The sequence below is a fragment of the Acanthisitta chloris genome, unplaced genomic scaffold, assembly GCF_000695815.1.
Source record: "Acanthisitta chloris isolate BGI_N310 unplaced genomic scaffold, ASM69581v1 scaffold18115, whole genome shotgun sequence".
In the NCBI taxonomy this organism is placed as follows: Eukaryota; Metazoa; Chordata; class Aves; order Passeriformes; family Acanthisittidae; genus Acanthisitta; species Acanthisitta chloris.
The window spans coordinates 28,991-53,045 of NW_008673359.1; the positions used below are offsets into that span (position 1 = coordinate 28,991).

The window sequence follows — 24,055 nt, forward strand, 5'->3', positions numbered from 1 at the left end:
AAGAAATGTTCCCAAACTAACCAACCGATGCCTTCCCCCCCTTCTCTTTATCCCATTCAAACCAAAAAGTAATGTTGCTGAAGTAATTCTAGTGTCGCAGTAGAGGATTCTGTGCAACTGATCAGAATAATGTGCTTCCCTTGGCTTGTGCTTTCTCTGGCCATGTACAGAGAGCCCTTCAGCTGACATTTGTTTAATATTCTTTGAGAGAAAGCACGTGCAGAAATAGCCTTGCATTATTGGAACAACCCACTAGATTTGCTTTCACATATTTCTTCCTTGCATCCTCTCTCTGCCATTTTATTTAAATTAATCTTGAGGGGTTTGTGAAGCTTTTTTGACTAAGGCTTTCATTATTTTGGCAGGAATTGTATAGTTTTGCATAATTCTATTGAATTAATTTTTTTTTAACCGTAAATCCCAGTCTTGGATGCTACATCTGAAATGTGGCAGCAATTTAAGTAAACAGAGTTTAGTCACAACCCAAACAGTAAAAGCTCGAGGGTGGCAGGATTCTGGAAGGAAAACACACCAAATATGAGATACAGTGTATCTGCAGTTCTTAGTGGAGACGGTGGCAAACAGATATTGTGGATCTTACTTTCTTAGGTTTTATGCACTTGCATCAACTGTCCTGATGTATTGGTTGAGAGCAATTTTCTTTGTAGAGTAAATGACAGCACCTTTTTTTGTATTACCTTCATTTTGTAGCTGGATCTGCTGCAATTGTCTTGATGCTCTGAAGTTTTCTATCTACTGAGAGAAAGTTTTTCTGTTTTCTTTTTTGTATGGCAAATCTTTAATGGAAATTGGGCCATTGTGTTGTTTCAGCATTTATAAACTGGTTTTTTTGGTTCTATGGTGAAAAGTAGCTGTTGATTATATGTCTTACTTCATTTTATTCGGCTCCTCTTTCATTAAATCATGGTATTTTAAAGGCTATTTTTAAGTTGTTCTGTGCAAGACAATAATTTTCTTCTGGTTTTATTCCCAGTCATTAGCCTATGGGGATTATTTTAGTAGTCTAACTTTAGCCTAATATTTTAAAGTGCAACTGGTTTGGTTTTAGTGAGTTGTTTGTCAATACTGATGCTTGTGGACTATGTCTGGAACAAGTAGCAATTTTATTTCTTCAAACCCACTTCTTTTATTCCTGTCTGTCTGTCTGGTTTTTTGGTTTGGTTTAGTTTTTTGCCTTGACCAAATAAACTGCCTTGAAATTTTCAAACTTTCCAAGATTAGTTTAGTTTCCCAATGTTAGTGCTAAATATTGACCTTTTCAGATACTGACGAATAAGAAAATAGTTGCTGTATAAATAAGACTTGATAAGCTATTTTATTAGCTTATTGCTCCTAACAGGTGTGGCTCTCTTCTACTCCTCCTGCTTTCTCCTCCCTTCTCCTCTGCTTCAGTCTAAGTTGATCTAGCCTTTTCATTATGTTTTAAGCAAAATGCAATTATTATTTACCAGAAATTTCTTAGGGGGGGAAAAAACCCCCAAATGCCAGAAAATCCTTATTTATCAGTATTGTTCCCTCAAATTTGCAAACTTGGCATTACATGCTGTCGCTGGAGGTTTACTGGAGTTTTTTTTCATGTTACTCTGAGACTTGGCCTGAGTGACTTGGGAAAACTTTCAGTTTCCCAAATTTTTGAACCCCAAAGCATAACTGAGCATTTACTGTTATTTAAAACAACAGCTTTTTGTTTCCTTTTGCAATTCAGGTTTGACTGGATTAAGAAAGGAAGATTTATACTTGGGAAATTCGTATTGCCAAACCTTCATTTCTGATAAAATGCCCCCATTATCTTCATTTTATACTTGGGAAATTCATATTGCCAAACCTTCACTTCTGATAAAATGCCCCCATTATCTTCAGAATTAACACATTTATTACTGTAACAGGGCCACTGTCACAGAATAAAGAGAGCCCATTCCACTTGTAAAGTATGTATTTGCTGTCCTCAACTGTCCTAGTTGTGTATCCATAGCATAGTAATTCAAAGAAAGTTCGAAGACACCAATATTAACTGAGCCTCACGTTACAATAGACAATAGCATCAGTTTGAATCACATGCATTAAAGAAGAGTTTGATTGTCTCCAGCTTTTTGGAGGAACAAAAGGAAAACTGACAGCTAGCACAGTTCTGCCTGCCTTTTTATGTGTCACACAGGAAGGTTATAGATTACAGATGTTATCCACAGATCATTGGTTTGATAGTAAGTAAGAGGTCAAGGAATATAAAAGGAAAAGAAGTCTTCACAATATACACAGGCAGTTGGAAGAAACAGAATATGCTGAAACATTTGTCGTTTCTGAAGAGTTTAGAAACAAAAAGCTTCACACTTTCAGTATCCAAGCAAAAATTTTAATGTAAAATAAACAAGTCCCAAATCATCACTGTTAATAATAAATGTATGAAAATTCTTTCACTTACGGTGTCTGACTGGATGTGCTCCATACCATATTGTACTTCTTGGCACTAGCACAAAATATATTCCAGAAAAAAAAAGTCATTTGTCTACTGTGCATATATGTAGATATGCAGATCTCATGTGATAAAATGTGATATAATCTCAGGCTAATAAATAGGGTATTTTTCAGTATCTCAAAAATTCATTCTTTAAGAAAGATGCAAAAAAACCACTTCAAATTCCGACTTTTAAGCCAGCAAAAGAGAGAGCTGAGATGGTAGCATCAGATTTCTGATTCTGCTGTCCAAATGGGAAATGATCAGAATAGATTATCACTTCCCTGTCATAAATTTGACGGTAGTGAAAAACGTTGTTTTGCTTATTACACACAAATCTAGTTGCAAATTATACTCCCAATTTCTACACCAGGAGAGTTTTACTATTTTAGTTTGCTGATGCTGTTTTTATAAAGGTTCATTCAATAGGGAGGAGAAATGTTTTGTCAATTGATTATCACTATTTGCTTGGACAGGGGGTATGGATTTCTTCGAAATTTCCTGGGGTCCAATTTATTTATCTTTTGGTAAGACAAAGTGCATTTCCAATTATTTTTCTTGGAATGTCATTTTAAGAATGGTCTGTGTGGAAAGGTTAAAATTCTCAAGTATTCTTGAAAAAGCAACCCCAAAACACTTCTCAGTTTGTTCTGTTTTGTCAAATTATATTTTCTTTTGAATTGGGTAATAAATCCAGACATTCTTGATGGGGGTAACCTGATACAAACTGCAAATTTTTGCTGCAGATTTACTTTGTGTTCCAAGCTGACTGCAGTTTGTACTTCATGATTTTTGATTTCCAATAGAGTTTCAGTGGTTATTTGGCCACTAATAAATTTGGATTTCAAAGAAAATATATAGTCAATCTTTCTAGCTTTTAATTCTAAATAGGATTAACTATATGGTAATAATTCAGTTGCGCTAAATGACTGGTTGTTTCCCCACATAACAGAAATTATAACCTGAATTTGCCCTCATGTTAATGTGTTGCTTATATGCGATATGAAAATTGTTTTCTTTGAAATATTTATTCAGTTACATGAAACTGAATTTTTGGGATCTCAGATTTTGGAATCTGCCATTCATATAAATATTTGGAAAACATACACTGTAGTGAGACTTCACCTGGAGAGGTTTCTGCCTATGTCTTCAAAGTTCGAGAATCCAGGTCTAAACAGCATGTGTTAGAAGTGGGTTTGTATATAGAAAATCCTTTCTCTGCTTCAGAAAGATGGTGTAACCGCTGAAACCATTGATGATCACAAGGTTCTTCTGCATTGCTGGGTTAGGATCTCTTACATTTCCTGCATTAACTGTTGCCCCATGCAATTGTATTGCCCAAGGCTTTAAACTTCACCTTAGTAGCCATTGCATATCTGATGTATTCAAGTGCAGTTTATGTTTCAGTTTGGTAGTATAACCAGAAGGTTGAAAAACCTTTCAGGTGTTTAAAGGGCATAAGCCGTCTGTCCTGTAATGAGGACTAACTTGTATGATTCAGAATTTGTTAGATTTGAACTGGAACCTGGCCATGTTGTAGGGAACATGCCAGCAAAGTACCTTGAATGATAACAATTGTCTTAATCCCTCTCATAACTTCTTCAGAAAGGCATGGTTTTTTCAGCTATTAGGACTGCTGACAAGTAAGAAATTGCTGGACATTTCACAGATCACCATGGGACCACATAGAGCTGGATAAGTGCAGGCAAAAGACATAGCAAAGCCAGTTAAGACTTTGTTGAAAGAAGCATTCTTGCATGGAACACCCTGAACTGTGCCAATCATGCAGAGCAGCCATGCAGGGAAGACATAGTTGTCTCGGCCAAATGGCATGTTCTCTGCAGGAAGCCACATCCAACTCGTGTTCTTTGAAAAACCTCATCTTCCTGAAGTTTCATTTCAAAAGTGACACTTGGAAGGATCCCAGAAGAATTTTTTTTTTCTTTTCCCCTCCTAATGATCAACAAAACCCATGAGTAAACCTGTTATATCATGAAATATGTTTATACATATGTCCAGAATGATTAATTGTAGTACTTTTTGTATAATCCGCAACTGTTGCTGCTGATTATTTGGACTAATGCCTCTGATATTTGCACAGAAAAAGATTTGGTTTCAATTACTCCTCTTTATTTTTAAACAAGTAATAAATTAATTGCTGTGCTTTACTTCTCCATTTTTTTTCTGCAGTACTAAAACAAAGAGACTTTTCTGACTAAATTGAAACTATATTCAATTAAATGAATTGTAATTTATCTTCAGAAAAGGGAAGAGTAATTTACTAGAGAGAAAAAAAATGCAAAACAGTACAAATCAGCTTTCAACAGTAGTTCAGTAAATAATTTTTTACATTCTTGTGCTTTATTATCCTAGGTTTATGTCACTGTTTTCAGAGTTATCCAGTTTTGCTTGTATTATATGTCTTCTCTGAAGGCCTAATTCAAAAAAGACTGACTTGAAACATTTGAATTAAAGCATCTGAGTAGCCATGTGTATTTAATAGACAGTAAATTTAACAGCTTTGTTTAACTGTGGCTTTGGAGTTACATGCTCTTCTTTCTGAGAGTCCAATGTATGTGGCGAGAGACAGTGCCCAGTGATTTGCAGTTGGCTTAAATTGCTATGGATGTTCCAAGATCGCAAGGAATTTCAGGAACACTAGTGAGATCACCCTGCAATTTTCTACTAATGGTTGTCATTATTCCTACTTTATCTGTAGCAAAATTGAGCCATGAAAATGGTAAATGAGTTGCACAATACCATACAAATTTTCAACAACAGAATTAGAAGTAAAATGCTGTTGTTCTAAAATACCAAGTTCAATATCCAAATGGCATGGATAGTATTGTTACACTGAAGGCTTGTCACCTTGTGAAGATTTCATTTTTTTTATACTTAGCTCAGTTATTAACTCCCAAAGATCCATTGCAAACCATCAGAAAGGAGGACAGCTCTGAATGAGGAAACTACTGTAGAATCAAGATACTTCTCTAGGCTCCATTTATCCCTGTCGTAAGAGGTTCCACTACCTGAAGTACTGGTTTCTAAACTGATATGGAGTACTCCTGCTCATTTTAGGCCACTTCTGTGTACAATGAGCCAGGAAAAATCTGTGAATTTATTTGATACTGGTACTCTGAAGTGGGTACAGTATTGCCTTGCTTCCATTACTTCAGGATAATGCATTCTGTAATTTGTTAGTCCTTTATGCTTGACTCCAGTCTCACTCGGTTTTGCTTCAAAATCCTACTCTCTGGGTTACATAACTGCAATCATCTGTCTTTCATGTTTTTGTTCCTGTGCTTCATCCTCCATATCAACCCAATCCAATGTTTACCTGCATTTCCAAGTTCAATCTCTTTCCCACTGATTTGTTGTTCCCAATGGATACTAGCCCCACTTTTCCTTCCTTAACTCCTTCTCCTTATTCAGATCCTATTATCAATTTCATTCTCTTTTCATTCCTTCCTTTCAGTATTACTGTTTCTCAATGGTTGTTACTTTACCTACCTGTTCACTAATCCTCTGTCAATCTTCAGATCTGGCTCTTGCCATCTTGAATTTAGATCAGATTCTTTCCTACTCCTGTATTCACATTCCCAGCTACAGAAAATCATTGAGCTGCTTACACAGGAGGAACTTTCTCTTTCTCCTTCTCTGAATTTAAGTGTCCTGTCCAATTTGGAAACTGGGCAAAAGTCCTTCTAACATCATGAGGTGAAGCATGTCCAGAGCAGGCAGAATCTACAGAAAAATTAACTGGTGAATTCTTAATCTCTCCTGAATAGTTAGCAACTTCAATCTCCTATCCTGAAGAAATTTTCTAAAGAAATGCAGTTTCACTGTAGCTGTCTGGTTCTGGCCCACGTTTCCCAATAATTCTTGAACAAACTGTCTAGGTTGAACCAAATCTGAAAGAGGGATAGAGATCTCTGATAATAGGTTCCTACAGGTTTTATGGGCCAAGTAGGTTGGCTTAAAGATCCTAGTGCTTCTACTGAGGTAAAGCTCAGTGTTCACTGGAGAATTGACGTGGAAGTGCAACCTTAAGTGGAAGGCCTTAAACAAACAGGTTCTGTGGCTCAAGAATTGCAGTATGATCACTTTGCTTTGCGTCTTGGGGGATTCTGACATCTAAGTGAATGGTAAGAAGGAAAGTAGAAATGCTGGGAGTGCAGAGAGGAGGCATATTTGGGGAACTGGGATGCAGAGGTCAGGCAGAGTAAACAGGAGAAAGGCAATTACTTTAGAAACACAAGAGACGTTTAGGAGAGGGTACCATTCTTCCCTCTTTTAAAAGACTGTTTGACATGCAATTCATGGCACAGGTGTCCTGAGAATGTGGTCACAATGTGGGGCAGCTGTGGCTCCAAAGAAATGAACGGGGAAAGCAGAAGGAATGACCGTTCAGATCTTGCTATATGGGTAGTGTGGCAGTGATGGTCCAATTTTAGCAGCCACGTAGGACCAGTGCAAACATTGGAAGTCCATAGAGGTGACACTGGTTTGGTGGTAACAGGTCATGGCTCTGTAGTGCAATGAGCAGAATAAGGTATATCACTGTGTGTTTGGCATGAACAGAAAATAAGCATGTAGCCTTTGGTAGTGTCACTTACTGACCAGACAGGTTGGGTGGAAACATTACTTGTATAAATAAGGTCTGCCTGCAGGCTGTGGGTTAGACTTCACTTTACTTTTGACCTGTAATTCTGAAGTTGAATGCCCCTATTAATGTCATTGCAACAAAGTGCCTTGATCATGCCTTTTTTTCAGGCATGAAAAGCTGTAAAAACTTGGGCTAGGGGAGATCCTCAAGAATTCATATGGTCTGAATATAAAATAAGAGATGGCAGGCAGGGAAGCACTTAAACACTACTGTGCTTGGCATACCAGTGTCCTAAGGAAGATCTAACAAGTGAATGCTGAGCACTTGTTAGACTGAGTCTGATAAATTAGAAAGACGAATGCTGTGAAGATCCTTGTTCCCATGGAGTTATTAAAGGGGCAAGATCTGCAAGTAATGCAGAGTGTTTATAGGAAGGCTTATTGTTCATGAACTGTTTTATTTCTTTTGGTCTTTTCAGGTGTTCCAGGACCTTGGCACTTCTGTGTTGTCAGGTGCATTTAGAGGATACAACATCTGCCTCTTTGCATATGGACAGACAGGCTCAGGAAAAACTTACACAATGTTGGGAACACCTGTGAGTTACACCATTCATTTTAAACTTAGGGTTTAAACTTAGGGATGTCTAGCAGAAACATCATATTATTTTGAAACTGTGATTATTGTACTTGTTGAGCAGAATGCTTATACATGTTTTATTTAGTATATAAATGCATAAAGTGGCAGCCTTTACATTTAGGTAAATCATATAGTATTAGGTAAAAATACTAGAAAATATAGTGTAATTCAAATATTTGTCATTAGATAATCTTCATATTACCTTGTATGGATCTTACAGCAAGTTAGAGAACAAAAAAATCTATACCCCAAATAGTTCTGGTTTTTAGAAACCAGAATAGATAACACAAAGTATTCATTCTTTTGGAATTTTTTGTCAGTCTAAACTATGCTGAAATTAAAATACTTTTGCAAATAAATCTGGATACAATTCCCAGTAATACCTCTGTAACAGGCTTCATTATTTACTTGGGATACTTACCTGTTGCAGAAGTTATCCTTTGGCCTGTGGAAACTAATATGTGCTTCATTTCCAGTTTTGAAATGTATTTGAATGGAATTTGCAGAAGCTGTTACATTTTCAGATTGTCTAGCAGGAATCACTTAAAGTGCGTTTTAATCTTGATACTCAGATTGATGGAGTCAGATAAGGACTTCCTGTGTTCTGCTGCAACACAGGACAACTTGATTTTCATCCATAAATATTCTTAGCTGTTGGTGAAACGCCCCAAAAATAGAAAAGTTTCGTTTAATAATTTGTGTAAGTGAACCAGTATTTCCTACATCCATGGTATTCAGTTTCTAAGGTGAAATAAGGGCAAAATTTGTTCAAACCCTGAAGATAAGTAAAAGGCCGTTCTAGAAAGGTTTATGCTTTTGACAAGAGTTTGGATTTTTGGAATTTTATTTTTCCAACAGACATCAGCAATAGAATTGTGTTAAATCATTACCTGATTCTCCATTCATTTTATGTGAACTCAAGCTTTGTGCCATGAAAGCCTGGAGGACTGTTAAAATTGGGGTTGATAGGTGGCAAATTAGGATATTTGTTTCACACTGTTTTGAAAATATCTTTGCAATTCAGAATGGCCACATCTTGAAATTAATGTTATTTCCAAGGAAATTTCTGAGTGTAGTATTTCTAAGAGATTTCTGGCTTATAGAGTGATTTCTTTCTCCAATGGAATACTGCCTTGATCTGATCTTTGATAACATCTATTCACTGTGAAGCAGTGTTCAAAACTAAGAAGAAACAAGTGTTTGGTATACACTGAACTTTTTGGGTGTTGTTAGTAGCCCATATCCTGTTCTCTCTGAGAGACCAGGTTTATAAATCTAGAACATAAGGCTGTTCCAAGCCTGCTCTGTGATGCCATAACATAAAGAAATAAAAGCAGAATAAGGACAGAATAAGCCACAAAATATTCATGTCCAATCAAGCTAGTTTCAGTGTTGTCCTGGCATAATCTAGACTGCAACACCTCTGACACAGACTTGTCCAGTACCTTTACATCAAACAGCTCTTGGATTTAACCCAAGCCTCTAAACTTCTCATTGGTGCTGTGAAAATTGCTCTAAAATTGCCATTTCTATGAATAGCCATGCTGTTCTGAACTACACTTCAGGGCTGTTTATGTTGTAATCCACCATAGAGTCATTACTGCACTATGATTCTGGACTTTTCTTATAAATTGGCTTTTATTTAAATAAAAGTTTTGCATAAGTGATTGCAAGTATATTGTTTACATTTTCTTCTGTTTTTTATTTGAAGGCATCCATTGGGCTGACTCCTCGTATATGTGAGGTATTTTTTTTCCTTCACTTGCATTTGTTTAAGCAGTTAGATTTTCTTAATGCATTTAAAACTTATATAAACTTCTGGTTGTACAGGGCCTCTTTTCAAGGAAGGATGACTACTCAGACCAGACAGCATCTTGCAGGGTAAAGGTCAGGTAAGTTTGTCACTGTTTCATACAATGCTATGAAAGCTTTCAACAACATATTCCTGTGATCAAGCTAAGTATAGACAAGTTTATTTTGTTTCTGATTTTTTTCAGATGATAATTTTGGAACAAGGGGGAGAATACAGAGGAAGAATGAGAAACTTGGGTGTAGTTTTCCATCTCAGTATAGTTCTTTGGATGCTGTCTGTAAACTTTTGTATAGACAGCTGGAATAGGAGTGCACTGAAAAATTACTTCCTGTTTGTTTAACTCTTACATTTGAGCCTTAATTCTACATTCTGTTCATATTCGTAATTCCTATGGATCTACTGAAGTATTATGATTGGAATTTATGCAATATTCAGATAGTTGCACTGTCTAAATATACACTTTCTCCTTTTGTTTTGTTTTTAATTGAGTGTGGGGTTTTTTTTGTTTGTTTCTTTCTTTTCAGTTTTCTTGAAATCTATAATGAGCGTGTCCGAGATTTGTTAAGGCAGTCAGACCGAAAGAAGCCTTACACACTTCGAGTCCGAGAACACCCTGAAACAGGACCATATGTACAAGGTGAGAGTGAGCTTCACAATTAGCATCAGAATTTCAAGTAAATGTGTATCAGGTCTGTATGTGCCTTTGCATATATTCCTGACAGAGTCCTAATTGCCTCTACTCTTCAAGAGTTACTTTCATCAAATATTTTTCTTGTTAACATGATGTAATACACTGAAAACCTTGCCTCTGTTTCCTACTGGCTGGATATCCTGCACTTTTCTTTCCCTTTTTACGCAGAGGTGATATGTGAGCCATGGAATTTTGTTAATTAGGAATGGAATGAAATGTGAGTTTAATTAAGAAATTCACCAACATCAGCTCTAAATGGGTTCTTCAGACCAGCCTAAGGTCTCTCTATACCTGTTTAGCACCTTGGGAGCAGAATATACTTTTTAAAAAAAAAGTAGATAAATTTAACTGTTTGATGTTGCAGGGCAGGCCATGTGAAGTGATTAAAGAATGTATTACCCAAATGACAACCCAGTAAGCTTCATTTTCCTTCATTAAACTGAAAAAGCACAGGATGGGTAATGTAGGTGCATTGTATGATTAAAAACATTATAGGCTTCTTAATTCATAGAATCAGAATTATAGAATCACAAAATATACAGAGTTGGAAGAGACCCACAAGGATCATTGAAGTCCAACACCTGGCCCAGCACAGGACAACCACGAGAACCACACCATGTAACTGAGGGTATTGTCTAAATGCTTCTTGAACTCTGTCAGGCTTGGTGCTGTGACTACTACCCCGGGGAGCCTTTTCCAGTGCCCAGCCAGCCTGTGGGTGAAGAACCTTTTCTAAATATCCAACCTAAACTACCTCTGTCACAGCTTCATGCTGTTTCTTTGGGACTTATCACTGGGCACCAGAGAGAAGAGATCAGTGTCTTCCCTTCCACCTCCCCATGTGAGGAGGAGAGGGAGAGCTGGTGCCACACTGCCTGTTGTGAGGCAGAAGGGGACAGATGTGGTCCCACCTCTGCTGGCCCTGATGAGCTGGTGGGTTTGGCTGACGGTATATACAGAGTTGGAAGAGACCCACAAGGATCATTGAAGTCCAACACCTGGCCCAGCACAGGACAACCACGAGAACCACACCATGTAACTGAGGGTATTGTCTAAATGCTTCTTGAACTCTGTCAGGCTTGGTGCTGTGACTACTACCCCGGGGAGCCTTTTCCAGTGCCCAGCCAGCCTGTGGGTGAAGAACCTTTTCTAAATATCCAACCTAAACTACCTCTGTCACAGCTTCATGCTGTTTCTTTGGGACTTATCACTGGGCACCAGAGAGAAGAGATCAGTGCCTGCCCCTCCACTTCCTCTCATGAGGAAGCTGCAGACTGCAATGACATCTCCCCTTAGTCTCCTCCAGGATGAACAAGCCAAGCAACCTTAGCTGCTCCTCATATAGATTCCCCTCTGGGCCCTTCACCACCCTCGTATTCCTCCTTTTGACACTCTCTAATAGTTTTATGTCTTTCTTATATTGCGGTGCCCAAAACTGCACACAGGACTCAAGGTGAGGCCACACTAGTGCAGAGTCCAGCGGGACAATCACCTCCCTTGACCGACTGGCCATGCTGTGCCTGATGCACCCCAGGACACAGTTGGCCCTCCTGGCTGCCACTGCACACTGCTGACTCATATTTAACTTGCCATTGACCAGGACCCCCGATCCCTTTCTGTGGTGCTTGAATGGAGCCTGGAATTCCCAGCTCTGAATCCCTGAACTGTATTGGGCCATGGTACATCTAACAACTGATGGTTCTTTACCAGTTCCTCCTCTCAAAATCTGAAACCTTGCATGGTCCTATACACAAGGGCCTGTCTAGCATTCTGGTTATTTCAGCTGTGCTTTCCCAGCACATCAGCATCATGTTTAAGGGGAGCTGGAAAATAGATGAATTGATGGTCTCGTTAGTATGGCAGACTTACCATTCTTTGAAAAGCAGATTCATAGACATTTGGCCTTTATTGAGGTCTTTCCAAGATTCTCTTTCTACCTGCTTGTTATTGGAGAACTTCATTGCTGGTGGAGTACAGATACTAATTATTTTCTTTTAGCAGCTGCTCATTCACCACACAAGAAAAGGTCTTTAAGCTGCTTCCTTCCTTGGCAATTTCCATCCCTTTTCTCAGGCCTTATATCCAGGGATTCCTTGGCTGCATATAATGGAGTTTCCCTGTTTTAAAAGAAAATAAAGTTATAGCTTCTGCCAATGGGCTGGCTTGCCTTTTGTTGCTATTTTGTCTTCATCTTGAACCTTCCAGGCCAATTCTGTCACTTCTTTTTCAGTTCTGTTGTGACTTGGTTTGTTGTTGTTTTGGGGGAGTTTGGCTGTTGTGGGTTTTTTTGATGGTTTTTTTTTTTTGCTTGCCTTATTTTTTTAATTTGCCACTTTTGAATATGGGTTTTATACTTAGAAAAAAACCAAAAATTTTGAGTGGAACGATTCTGACATATGCCATAAAAGTTCTCACTTGAATATATTTTGTAAACTAAGAGGAAAAGATAATGACAAAAGACTAACCTAAATAATATTTGCCACTTTTGGCCACAGTTGTAAATTCAGTATGAATAATTTATTTTATAATATTCTCTCCATGTGTATCTTATGACAGGCTCAAAAAAATCTTTGTGTTAATATCTGTAAGAAAAATTTTGATTTTAATAATAAATGTGATTTGCATCCTTAGAAAAACTGATCACATGCATGAAAAATGAAGTAATTTCTCGGCTAAAGGCATCATGGAGTGTAATTAGATACTGTTTTGGGAGCATGTGAACAGAAGTGATTTCAGGCTGATGGGTCAGTGGCTTGTGGCAACAGATGGCATAGTTCTTTTTTGTGTATATAGTGTGTATATAAATACATATTAATTAATATGTTTGCCTATGTACAATTTATGCAATTAAGAACTGTGACAATTTCCTTTACTTGAGACAGCCCTGTTGTCTGTTGGGGAGAAGGACTAATAAAGAAGGTGTGATAGCTCCTTTTGGAACTGCATTCATTAGCTCACATTAAAAACAAGCAGCAGTGACAAAGTCCAGAGGTCTTTTGAATGCAGGTGAGGAGTACAGTCAGCTTGATTTTAATTAGATCAAATTCAAGAAAATGAAGAGATTCACAACAATGGTACAAAATACCCTTCTCAACTGCAGTAATATATTGCTGCAATCAACAATTGCTGAGCTCTGTAATGAAGACTTCTGTGTGCTGAAGTAGTCTGGCAATTTTATATGTGGTCTCTTTTGCAGGATCAGAGTGCAAGAGTATTATTTCCAATAGTAGATGGCTGAGAGCAAAATTAGCAGAAAGTTTACTAGATGGGCAGCTTGTTTTGTGTTTATCTTCCAGGCAATTTGCTGTATGGGAGAAATAAAATGGTGAACATCAGCAAAGCTGAGAAATAGTCCATTATTTTCCATAGATCAAAGAAGTTAAGGATTAGCATCTATATTTACATCATACTTCTTTCAAGCAATCAACAATTTTAAGGTTTGCTAACTTTGATCAAGAGCTCCCCAGTGTACCATTAGTTTGTCAGTTATGTGTTTGCTGTCAATGTCCAGAGTGCAATTAGCAGTGGATGAAACACAGGAAAATCAGAAAACCACTTTAAGGATGCTTGGATGTTCTGGGAAATGCATTTTCTATTTGCAAGTCGAGTCAGGAAGTCTCAGCTCTGAACACTAAGTATTTTGAATAGTTTCCAGCCCATCGTTTTTCCGCATAAAAGCTGAGAGATTGTAGCCTTTAAAATGCTGAAAGTGTTTCTGTGCTTTGGATTGGAATTGTTTCAAACTTCTCCCTCACAGATTGTTGCACTGTTAAGGCCTCAGCCTCTCTTAAATCAGGAAATGATGCAATCTGTTTTATTACACTGAGACAGATTTCTGGGGGAGATCTTTTCTTACTCCAAGGTAGATTTCTAGATGAACAAGTGTTTTTGATCTTTCCACGGGACTTGAAAATGACCATTCTTTTTCTAGCAGCCAATAGAACACTTCATCATTTCTTTTCAAGCAACATTTATAATATTTCATTTACCTTATTAAAAAGCTTAAATGTTTTGAACTCTGTACTAGATTCACTATTCCAGTGCTTATGAAAATGTATGCAGGTAAGAATTTCTTCCATGCCTCCATTTTATAACTGGATTTTTATGCAGTTAAATAAGACCCTGAAAAAGGGTCTGGGAAAACAATATATGATAGTTTCCATGTACTGAGCTTTGAAGAACACAGTGGTGCTGGAAAAATAGTGGGCTTCTTTCTCAAATGGAAAATATGATGACTGCTTGAATTAGTGTATTGTAAAGAGACACTAGAGAGCAGAAGAAATACTTTTGTTTGATAATCACCCTATACTTGGCGTGTGTGTGAGTGTGCATGCACGCACACTGCATTTAGGGTTTTATTAAAAGTGTGGGCCACCAAAAATCTTTTTTTTCTTTTTGTGTACCAATTGTTGGAGGACTAAAGTAAATTCCCATCTTTGGCTTAGATTTTTATTTCTCTTAAAGTTAAGCAAGCTGTTATCCTTTAAGGGTAGACTCTAACAATGGTAGAAGTACTTATTTCAGTCTTGTTGAGTTTAATATTAGTCTTGACTTACCTTCTAGCAGTAGATAAATTATTCGATCCAAATATATCAATGTTTTTAAGCGCCTTGTCTTCACCCACACTTTTGTGGTCTGTAATAAAACAATCCAAACCTAAATCTGTTCAGGGGTAGGAAGTTGCCCTGGATTCCAGCTGGGAGATAAAACATTCTGCACAGGTGTGTTTTACTAGGCATTGTATGACGCAAGACTCAATTCACAACTCAGGTGTGTTTTAAGTAGTCACTGCAGTACAAATGATAAATAATCATCACCATAAAATGTAAATTATGCGTATTAAACTGGCTTTATGGGAAGTACAAGCCTGTTGCGGGTAATTTCGTATGTCTGCTGGAATTTGCATTTTGCAAGGAGCTGGCAGTGCCGTACAGCACAGCAGCACACTGCCCTCCACTGGGACCCACGTCCTCATGACTGCCCCTCTGACACAGGAGGCTCTGAAGGCAGCATTTCTTCCGTTTGTTTAAGGGCTTTTCCCCTGCTTACAAATCAAATCAAATTTTAAAACAAAACAAACAAAAACGCATACACACATACAACAAAAAACTCCACCAAAAATCCCCCCAAACAACCAACAAACAAACTGAAAGCAGACAATAAGAAAAGGCCAGATGTTTCATATCATTTTGGTATAATTTCATATAATGTTTTTGAGATCCCTCAAAAACCCTCTGAGGAGAAAAGTGGCCAAAAGCTTCTTTACAGGATCTGTACCCAATTAGTAGCAGTGACATAGCTGAAAATTTATTATGGAGTTGGAGTTCTGCTATTTTTTAAATACTATTGTTCTGCAGACAAGTTGCACTTTGAAGGAGTGAGGCATTTTTTGTACTGGTGTCACAGCATCTGAAGAATGGACTGCAGTTTTTTACGTTATTTTTAAAAAATAAAATAGTTGGGGTTGTTTTTTAAAATAAAAGTTACTCTGGTTGAGAGACTACTTGTAGAATAGACTTGCATCTCAGCAGAACATTCTTTTGCTCCTGATGTTGAGTAAATGGTTTGATAAACTGGCTGAAACTTCCTGAGAAAGTTATGCATTTAACTCTTCTTAAATCTTTGGCAGGATTGACTCAGCATTTAGTTACAGACTACAAGCAAGTTGTAAAACTTCTAGAAGAAGGAATAGCTAAAAGGTATTTTATAAAACAAACCAGCTTCATCTGCATTTAACACTTCTTTCATGGTGTGTTGATTTCATTTATGTTTGCTTTACTGACAGTGTTGCCAGTGCTTTGTCATGACAGGATGTCAGGTTTGCTGATCCAGCACAGGACATTCACATAAGATGTTATGTATCCTCATATTATCCCCAGTAAGAGCTACAAGCACTCATGAAGTTGTTTCTTCAAAACTGATCCCATGATGACTTACCCACAAAATTCAGCCATCTGTTATAAAAAATGCAAGCCAAGAAAACATTTTTCTGTAAACAGACTTCCATTTTTCCTCTTCACTTGCTCATGACACTTTAGACTGTATAGCTTTCAACTAGCTTGTTAGTGTAATGTAGTGATTTAAAATTGCTGAAGGTACAGTGCATATTTATTTAATTTCTATAAGTATTTGGTTGATAATTATTTGTCTTACTTTTTGTAAGTATTTTGTAAGTTCTTAGCCCAAATCATGCATGCTTGTTATGAAAGAGCTGCAGGAATTGGCACACCAGTGAGGACAATGATTTTGGCTCTGGTTAGGCAAGACACTTCTTTACCTTTTTGACAGGAAGCCTTGGATATCTTTATAACTGCCACTACAGCAATGGAAAAGAGTTCTATTTGAAAGGATCCTCCAAATGCAAATCACAGTTCCAAAATTGATGTTAAGTCTTATCATAAGAATGGTCAAGATTTTAGAGTGTCAGTGATGCTGGGAAGTAAATAAAAATTAAGCTGCATTATCACAAAAAACATAGAATATACATCAGGATTACGTTTTGCTGCTTTTGCTTATAGCGATAATAGATGCAACTCTACAGTAAGAAGAGAATTTTTCAGAACAGCAAAATTCCAGACTGATTACCAGTCTAATCCCATGGTTGTCTCATTGCTGAGGAAATAGAAGGATTACCAGTGTAATCCCACAGTTGTCTCATTGCTGAGGAAATAGAAGGTTTAAAGAAAACAAAATCAGAGGTTAATATTTTGTGTGGAAGTTTTTGTGATGCTGAAGTTTCAAACTTTGTCACTTACATGAAACAAAGTAACACTTCTTTCTGGATATTTTTTCAAAAACATCTTTGAAATATACAGGAAACTCCTGTAGTCTTTATTTGTAATCCCACAGTTGTCTCATTGCTGAGGAAATAGAAGGTTTAAAGAAAACAAAATCAGAGGTTAATATTTTGTGTGGAAGTTTTTGTGATGCTGAAGTTTCAAACTTTGTCACTTACATGAAACAAAGTAACACTTCTTTCTGGATATTTTTTCAAAAACATCTTTGAAATATACAGGAAACTCCTGTAGTCTTTATTTTTACAAAATATTCTGCAGACTATTTATTAGTACATTATAAATGCAAATGAACTAATTTAAAACATCTTCAGTCTGGAAAATTATGTCAAATTAACCTCAGCAAGATCTTAGGGATAAAGAAAGTGGTGAACAGGTTGCAATTGCCTCCTTTGGGTGGAGACAGGAAAGATAGGAGGGGCAGCTCCCCTTGCACATGGATGGTGCCTTTTATGGGGTGGAGGGTAACCTCTGTACTAACAACAAGCAGAGTTTATTGAAGGCATTTTCAGTTGGTTTTATCAGGACATCTCCACACCTGCTTGGCTCCACCTGCCTATCATAAGATAAACAAATATGATTTTCAACATGCAATCATTATTTTTGTTGTAACTCAGTGCTATTTTCTTTTGACACTTTGCAAGACAGTCTCAAATATTTAAGATTAATGTTTTTATAATATAGGAAATACCAATTTCTAAAAGGATAGCCCTAGTGCTGTGTAAAGCAAAACAACTAATGAATCTAGATAACTGTTGGAGCAGTTAAAAATATTAAAATGTACGCCACACGCCGTGATGCAATAGAATATATGAAAAACTAACACGTGTATTCTCCCATAAAAATGTTCTCATGAGTTGTGAACTTGCCTTCCAGTTGTCTTGTGTATTGTCGGACATGAGGAGCACTAACATTTCCTTCTCCAAATCCTGGGGCACTTTCTTTTTCTCTTTTGCATTATAAACTTCGGTGCTGTTCCCTTATATTCTCTACCCAGCTGTTTTCTGTCATCTACCCTTTACTAATTGTTTGTGTTCCTCCTCCACCATCTGGGGACTAGTTCACATTCTCCTGCTGCCTCAACTTAGGCTCACTTATAACTGTTATGCGCTAGGCTTTTGGCTGTGCCCACTTACACGGCTGTGGAGGTGTAGGAAGGAGAGAACAACAGGCAGGAGAGTCCTGACTTTGTCCTCATGTGCTGGGCACTCAGTGGCTTAGGCATGGCTGTGGATCTCTGCTCTCTAATGCAACTGGTTTCTGCAGTACTCTGACAGCTGGGCTCGTAACAAAAGCATGGTACCACAGTCCTTGTCTACACTGCTAGAATTAGCAATGTTGTTGTGGGTAGGCTTGGCAAAACTGATGCTTAAGGCTGCACATATAGCTAATACTCAAGCTACAAGAGTGACAAAGGAGAGGACCTGTGACCTGACTTCTGCCCTAGGCAAAATACTACTTCTTGGGGTCTGTCTAATCAAAATAGCAACAAAGAAATTAGAATTTCCAAACTTTCACCTGGTACCTGCTTGCCAGAGTGCATTGGGTCAGAGCACTAGAGCCCTATGACCATTCTGTTCACATGGTAAAGCCAAGCAAGTGCCGCACAGTGAATTACAGTATTCATTCAGTACTCATGTGGGTACTCACTGGACTCTCTAACAGTGTAAAACTATTGTATCAGTGCTGGGACATAAATGAGTCCCAGAAGTGGTGTATGAAACTTTTTGGACCCTTTGAAAGTGCCAAGAAAAAAAAAAGGAGACTATGGAGAAAAAGTGCTGGGCTGGTGCATTCAGTGGTGTTGGCAGTGAGCTGTTGGCGCTGTTGTTGGCTGTACTTCTCTGCTATGTTCTGTGGTTATGCAACACCTTACACCTGTGCTGTAAGGCTGTTTTAAGATATTTCTTCAGAGTGGGGGTGGACAAAAACACCTTCAACTGATCCTTGGTTTCCACCCTTCCAGGTTCTGTGCCAATCTGTGGTTGGATCCAAGTATGCAACCTACCATATTCTCCAAGTTTCATATTCCATCATCTTCATTTGTCTGATGTGTTTGCTTTCCCTGAATACAGGGAAATAAGCCTTTGTAACTGAATGTTTGTTCTTTCTAGAATCACAGCAGCTACGCATATTCACAATGCCAGCAGCAGATCCCATGCTATCTTCACCATCCACTACACTCAGGTTAGCTAAAAATAATCCAACTTCCTTTTTCAGTCTCAAAATCATTGTTCACTGTGTTGTACATTGTTTACTTGTCACTGTTTTGTGCTGTTTGGAATAGTCTCTGTGAAAGCTGTTGCTTATTTCCTTTGGATCACACTGCAGATGTGTTACACTTCCTACACAGCCTGATGTGTTTAGTGCTTACTGAAGTATTCTGTTCCTTTGTGCAAGCTTACAGTCAGAAGTGATGCCAAAGACTCACTCTAAAAAGAAATGTTTCGAGTTTTAATCAGCCCTTTGAAATGCAGTGCCCCTTCTAAGATGGTATGAAAATTTTGTGTGAATATATTTGAAGTTGCATTTTGTCACACTTGTTTATGACCCTTAATTAGGTATAGCATTAGTTTAACACTGAAATTTTGTATCTATCCAGCTTTTTAGATGTGCTCATCTCTGTAACATTTGGCATCCAGTTCTGTCCTAGAGACAATGCACTCTTTCTCTGGAGGAATTATATCCTTCCCTGGCAGGGAAGTCATTCAGTGATCCAATAGACCTTTTCTATCTCACACTTCTAACATCCTGTAATCATAGAACATTTTGGGATACTTTTCTGTAGTTTCACAAAAGACCTTTGGATTACATTAGTGGGAAATAACACTGCAAGATCTACAAGAAAGCTTTTCACAGTCGCTAGGCAGTAAAGGATTTTTTTCAAGAGGAAATTGTCATTAGAGGGTAGTTTCTCTGTCGGGTGAGAAAGCTTTTGAGTTAATGGCTTGAACATAGTCAGAGGGTCAAGGTCACAAAGAAAGGCAGTGAGACAGTCATACATATAACTCAGTTTCAAAAAAAAAAAGCATATCAATTTTATTTTCATTAATTAATTAAGAGGAATAATCTCTCTTATTTATGTTTTTCTCTTCAGGCTATATTGGAGAACAATCTCCCCTCTGAAATTTCAAGCAAGATCAACTTAGTGGACCTTGCAGGCAGGTAATAATATCCAGAGGGGCAAAGAGGTAATTTTCTCTGAAGATTCTGGTAGTACTGCCTTAAAAGATTAAATTTAATGATTTAAAATATCACTGAACTAACAGTAAGCCTGCTTTTCTTACACAGTAACAAAGAATATTAAGCTAATATTGTCTTTGTTATCTGTTCTTCTGTAACTGGGAGTGGGTTTTCATTGGGGAAGGGAATTCCTGGGTCCTCAGGTCCAATACTGTATGTTACATATATTTAAGGCAATTTCATTCAACGCTGTATTCTTATTAAGTGACTTTTCCAGTAGCTATTGTATGAATTATTGCATCTGAACTTGAAAAGAGAGGGAAAATAAGGAATGTATTCCTCATGGCTGCCTAGCACGAGTGGGAGAAAGTAGTCATATCTCACTGTTTATGTTGTTCATGTTCCAAAAGTTTCTGAGTCTCTGATCTCAGCTATGCATTTCAGTGAGGAACACGTGGTTGTGCTGGATGTGACAGAGAACAGAAAGATGGAAGTCATGCTGAAGAGTTATAGAACAGTTAGAGAATGAAACATTTTTTTCTCAAGAATGTGAATGTCCACGCAGGTATGAGCAGAGAAAGGAGTATTGAGGGGATGAACAGACTTTTATACTGAGTCAGTCTATCCTAGCAGAGTTATGAAATGGATGTTGCTTTTTTTAATTCAGAACCATTATGACTGGTTTGCCCAATTCAGACTTGAATTTCTGTATTGATGAGTCTTTAACAGTATCTTGCATCAATGTCCTTTGCTCTTGGTTGCTTGGTCTTTCTGAACAATATGAAGTATTCAAAGCATACAGGTTTTTAATTGCAAAGCGGTTAATTTCTGTTTTCTTGTATTTCAGGAAAATACGTAATATTTTAATATTGACTGTATGTTAATAATTAAGCATTTTTGTTTATTTTGCATTGTCTTTTCCATCATTGCATACTACAGTGAAAGAGCTGATCCCAGTTACTGTAAAGATAGAATTACTGAAGGTGCCAACATTAACAAGTCATTAGTTACTCTTGGAATTGTCATATCCACTTTAGGTAAGCACATTAGTTCTTTATATTGAAGGGTAGTGATAAAAGCATACAGCTTGCTCATCATGTGTTGTGTTTTAATGTTTATTTACATGGTACAACAAAAAGCTGAACAGAGCAGCTGAGTGGTGTGTGCTGTAATGACATCTGAGAAAATTAAATGGCCATGACAGAAAAAGATAATCCCTTTCCTGAGCTCTGTGATATTTCCCCTTCAGCACAAAATTCTCAGATGTCCAGCAGCTGCCAGAGCATTAACAGCATAGCAAGTGAAGGGGAGAGCAGTCATGCAGACAGTCCTTCCACCGACAGCACCAGTGGGACCAGACGACCAGCCTACATCCCATACCGTGACTCCATCCTCACCTGGCTTCTGAAGGACAGTCTGGGGGGCAACTCCAAAACCATTATGATTGCCAGTGAGTTTGGTTTCTGTTGATTGATAACATTTTGCACTACATTGCACCTTTAATATGCATCTCTACTGCAGTGAGAAGACAGCTGTATCACTTGGAATCTGTCCTTGTAAAGATTTTCATACATACTTCATAGAATACTCAAGGAAATGAAAAGGCATGCTGATTGTACATGAAGTTAAGTTCAGGAGTCTTTCCAAGGTCATAGCTTTGATTTGAAGTGATTTATTCAGTTATAAGTGCAATCTCGAGATTACATTCTCTGTTAGTTTAATGAAATAACCCTAAGGATATTTTTGGGTTTGGTTTTGAAAGAAGCAAGAACAGAACAAAATTTTGAAGAGCGATGAGTAAAACTGATTACTTTTTAAAACAGGCTTTCTTTTCCATTTTTATTCTGTCTGTAGCTATCTCTCCTGCCAGCTCCAGCTACAATGAGACCATGAGTACCTTGAGATATGCTTCAAATGCCAAAAATATTATTAACAAGCCCAGAGTGAATGAGGTGAGGCCTTGAGTTCTGCTTTTAATTCTTGTCCCATTTTGTTGCATGTATTGTTTAAGGTTTATTCACAATATCTGCTCTATAAAGTCCTTCCTTCCTTTCTTCCATGTTAATGAGAGCTAAAATGAAACCTGGATATAACAAATAATTTCCTTGCTCCCCCACAGATTAAACCATCTAGAATTTCACACCTATTTTATATTCTTCATCTCTGTCCATTGAATTTCAATTTTCCTTCTCTTTGAATTGTTATGACATGTATGTTTAATTTATGTCTTTACCCTAAATATTGGTAGAGTTACAGGTCTGTTAGGATTATTTGTTACTATTTAACATGTTACAGTAAGTGCATAACCCTTGCAACCTTTTTGGCAAGTTAAATGAACACTTCACAAAGTTTCAGTCAAGAATTCAAATGTTAATATGCCAGGCCTAAGGTAAACTATGTAGTCTCAATTTGTCTTCAGTGCAAAAAATAATGAAGCCTTTAAATACATGTGAATAATTTTGGCCACAAAATCCCATGTTCATTCATTGCATAAAATAGGCCTGTTCCAGGTATGAATTCTGGATGTATGACGGTTTCATCTGTTCGGTTGTGCAGGAATCTTTCACAGGCTGCACAAAGTAAATGATAGCAGATTATTAAGGAGAGAGTCAGATGCTGCCTTGAAGGATTCTGTTTCTGCTCCTGCTACAGCATTTATTGTTCAATGTTAGTCTAGATGGTTAAAGCAAACTTTCAGTGTGTGTTTTTTTCTCATTTTCCACCCTTACCCCCAGTCCACATTTATCAAACAAGAAAAGCATAAACTCTCCCAAACAAAGAGATGCTGCTAAAACAAACTGATAGCAGTTGTGAAGGTTTTAGGCACTTGTGGAGGTTTTAGACACTATAGTGATGAGAACCAGAATGAAAATTAATCCATGGGGAAATGCATAATTCTGTCTGTCTTCACAGGGAAATTCAAGTAGCCCATAGTAATCAGGATCTACAATCACATATGCTAGGTCTATAAAACTCTTGAATTGCTTCTCCTTAATTGAGCATTCCTCACCTGGCATTCTGCATGATGCTGCATATGATGACATAAATTGAGGACTGAATCATGATGTATCCATTTAAGGGATATCAGCTGAATTTAGGTTTAAAAAAATTAGCCTTGATTCCAGCCTTTCCTAATCTTTCAGTCACTAACTTTACAGCTTTAGTATTATTCTTTTGTGATTTGGGCTGAGTGTATCAAAATGTTTTATGTTGAGAAAAGGATAGAATCTCAGAGATGTACTTATGTGTTTTCCTAACACATAAGTTAAATCTGAGCAGAAGGAAACCCTTCTAATCCTTCTAATCCTGGGTTTCCCAAATGTAATTTTCATCTGTATTACCAGTGCCTATAACTAGTTTTCAGACATCAGTAGCAGCAGCAATAGTGTGCCTGGTTTTGTCAACAGCAGTTCTCAACTTTGACAGGCCAAAGTCAAGTCAGCAGTCCTCCTACATGAGCCTCTTGTTACGTACATGCTCTCAGCCTCTCAACTTGCATGCCCATCACTCTCTTGCCCAGCCCATGCTAGACCTTTAACCCCACCCCTTCAGTCTTCTTCCACTCTCTGCAAATTGACCTGAGCCAAAGTGTCATGGGCAGCCCAGAGATAGTTGATTCTTGACTCAGGAGTTTCCCTGAACTGTCTGTAAAAAGTTGATTCCAGAAACTGCCAGTGCAGAGGTGCTTACTCTGAAAGTCAGATAAATGCCTCCACACAAGCACGCAGGAAATGCTTTCTGTATCAGCTGCAAGGGCTTTTAATACCCTCCTTGATGACATTCTGACTTAGATGACTCTAGTCTAATTCTATACAATAGCATTTTTCTGACCTAATGTAACTATTTGGAAGATAAATCC

General features: G+C 37.6%; 1 protein-coding gene across 1 annotated transcript in view; it reads left to right on the forward strand.

Annotated features, from left to right (window-relative positions):
* STARD9 (StAR-related lipid transfer (START) domain containing 9) overlaps positions 1–24,055 on the forward strand; it is an 89,765-nt gene that overhangs the window by 24,831 nt on the left and 40,879 nt on the right. Inside the window, exons 4-13 of the mRNA XM_009074938.1 lie at positions 7,558–7,674; positions 9,427–9,459; positions 9,546–9,607; positions 10,053–10,165; positions 15,849–15,918; positions 19,128–19,200; positions 20,111–20,178; positions 21,136–21,233; positions 21,446–21,646; positions 22,051–22,148. Coding sequence (XP_009073186.1) covers positions 7,558–7,674; positions 9,427–9,459; positions 9,546–9,607; positions 10,053–10,165; positions 15,849–15,918; positions 19,128–19,200; positions 20,111–20,178; positions 21,136–21,233; positions 21,446–21,646; positions 22,051–22,148 — 933 coding nt within the window. The remainder of the gene's footprint in view (positions 1–7,557; positions 7,675–9,426; positions 9,460–9,545; positions 9,608–10,052; positions 10,166–15,848; positions 15,919–19,127; positions 19,201–20,110; positions 20,179–21,135; positions 21,234–21,445; positions 21,647–22,050; positions 22,149–24,055) is intronic.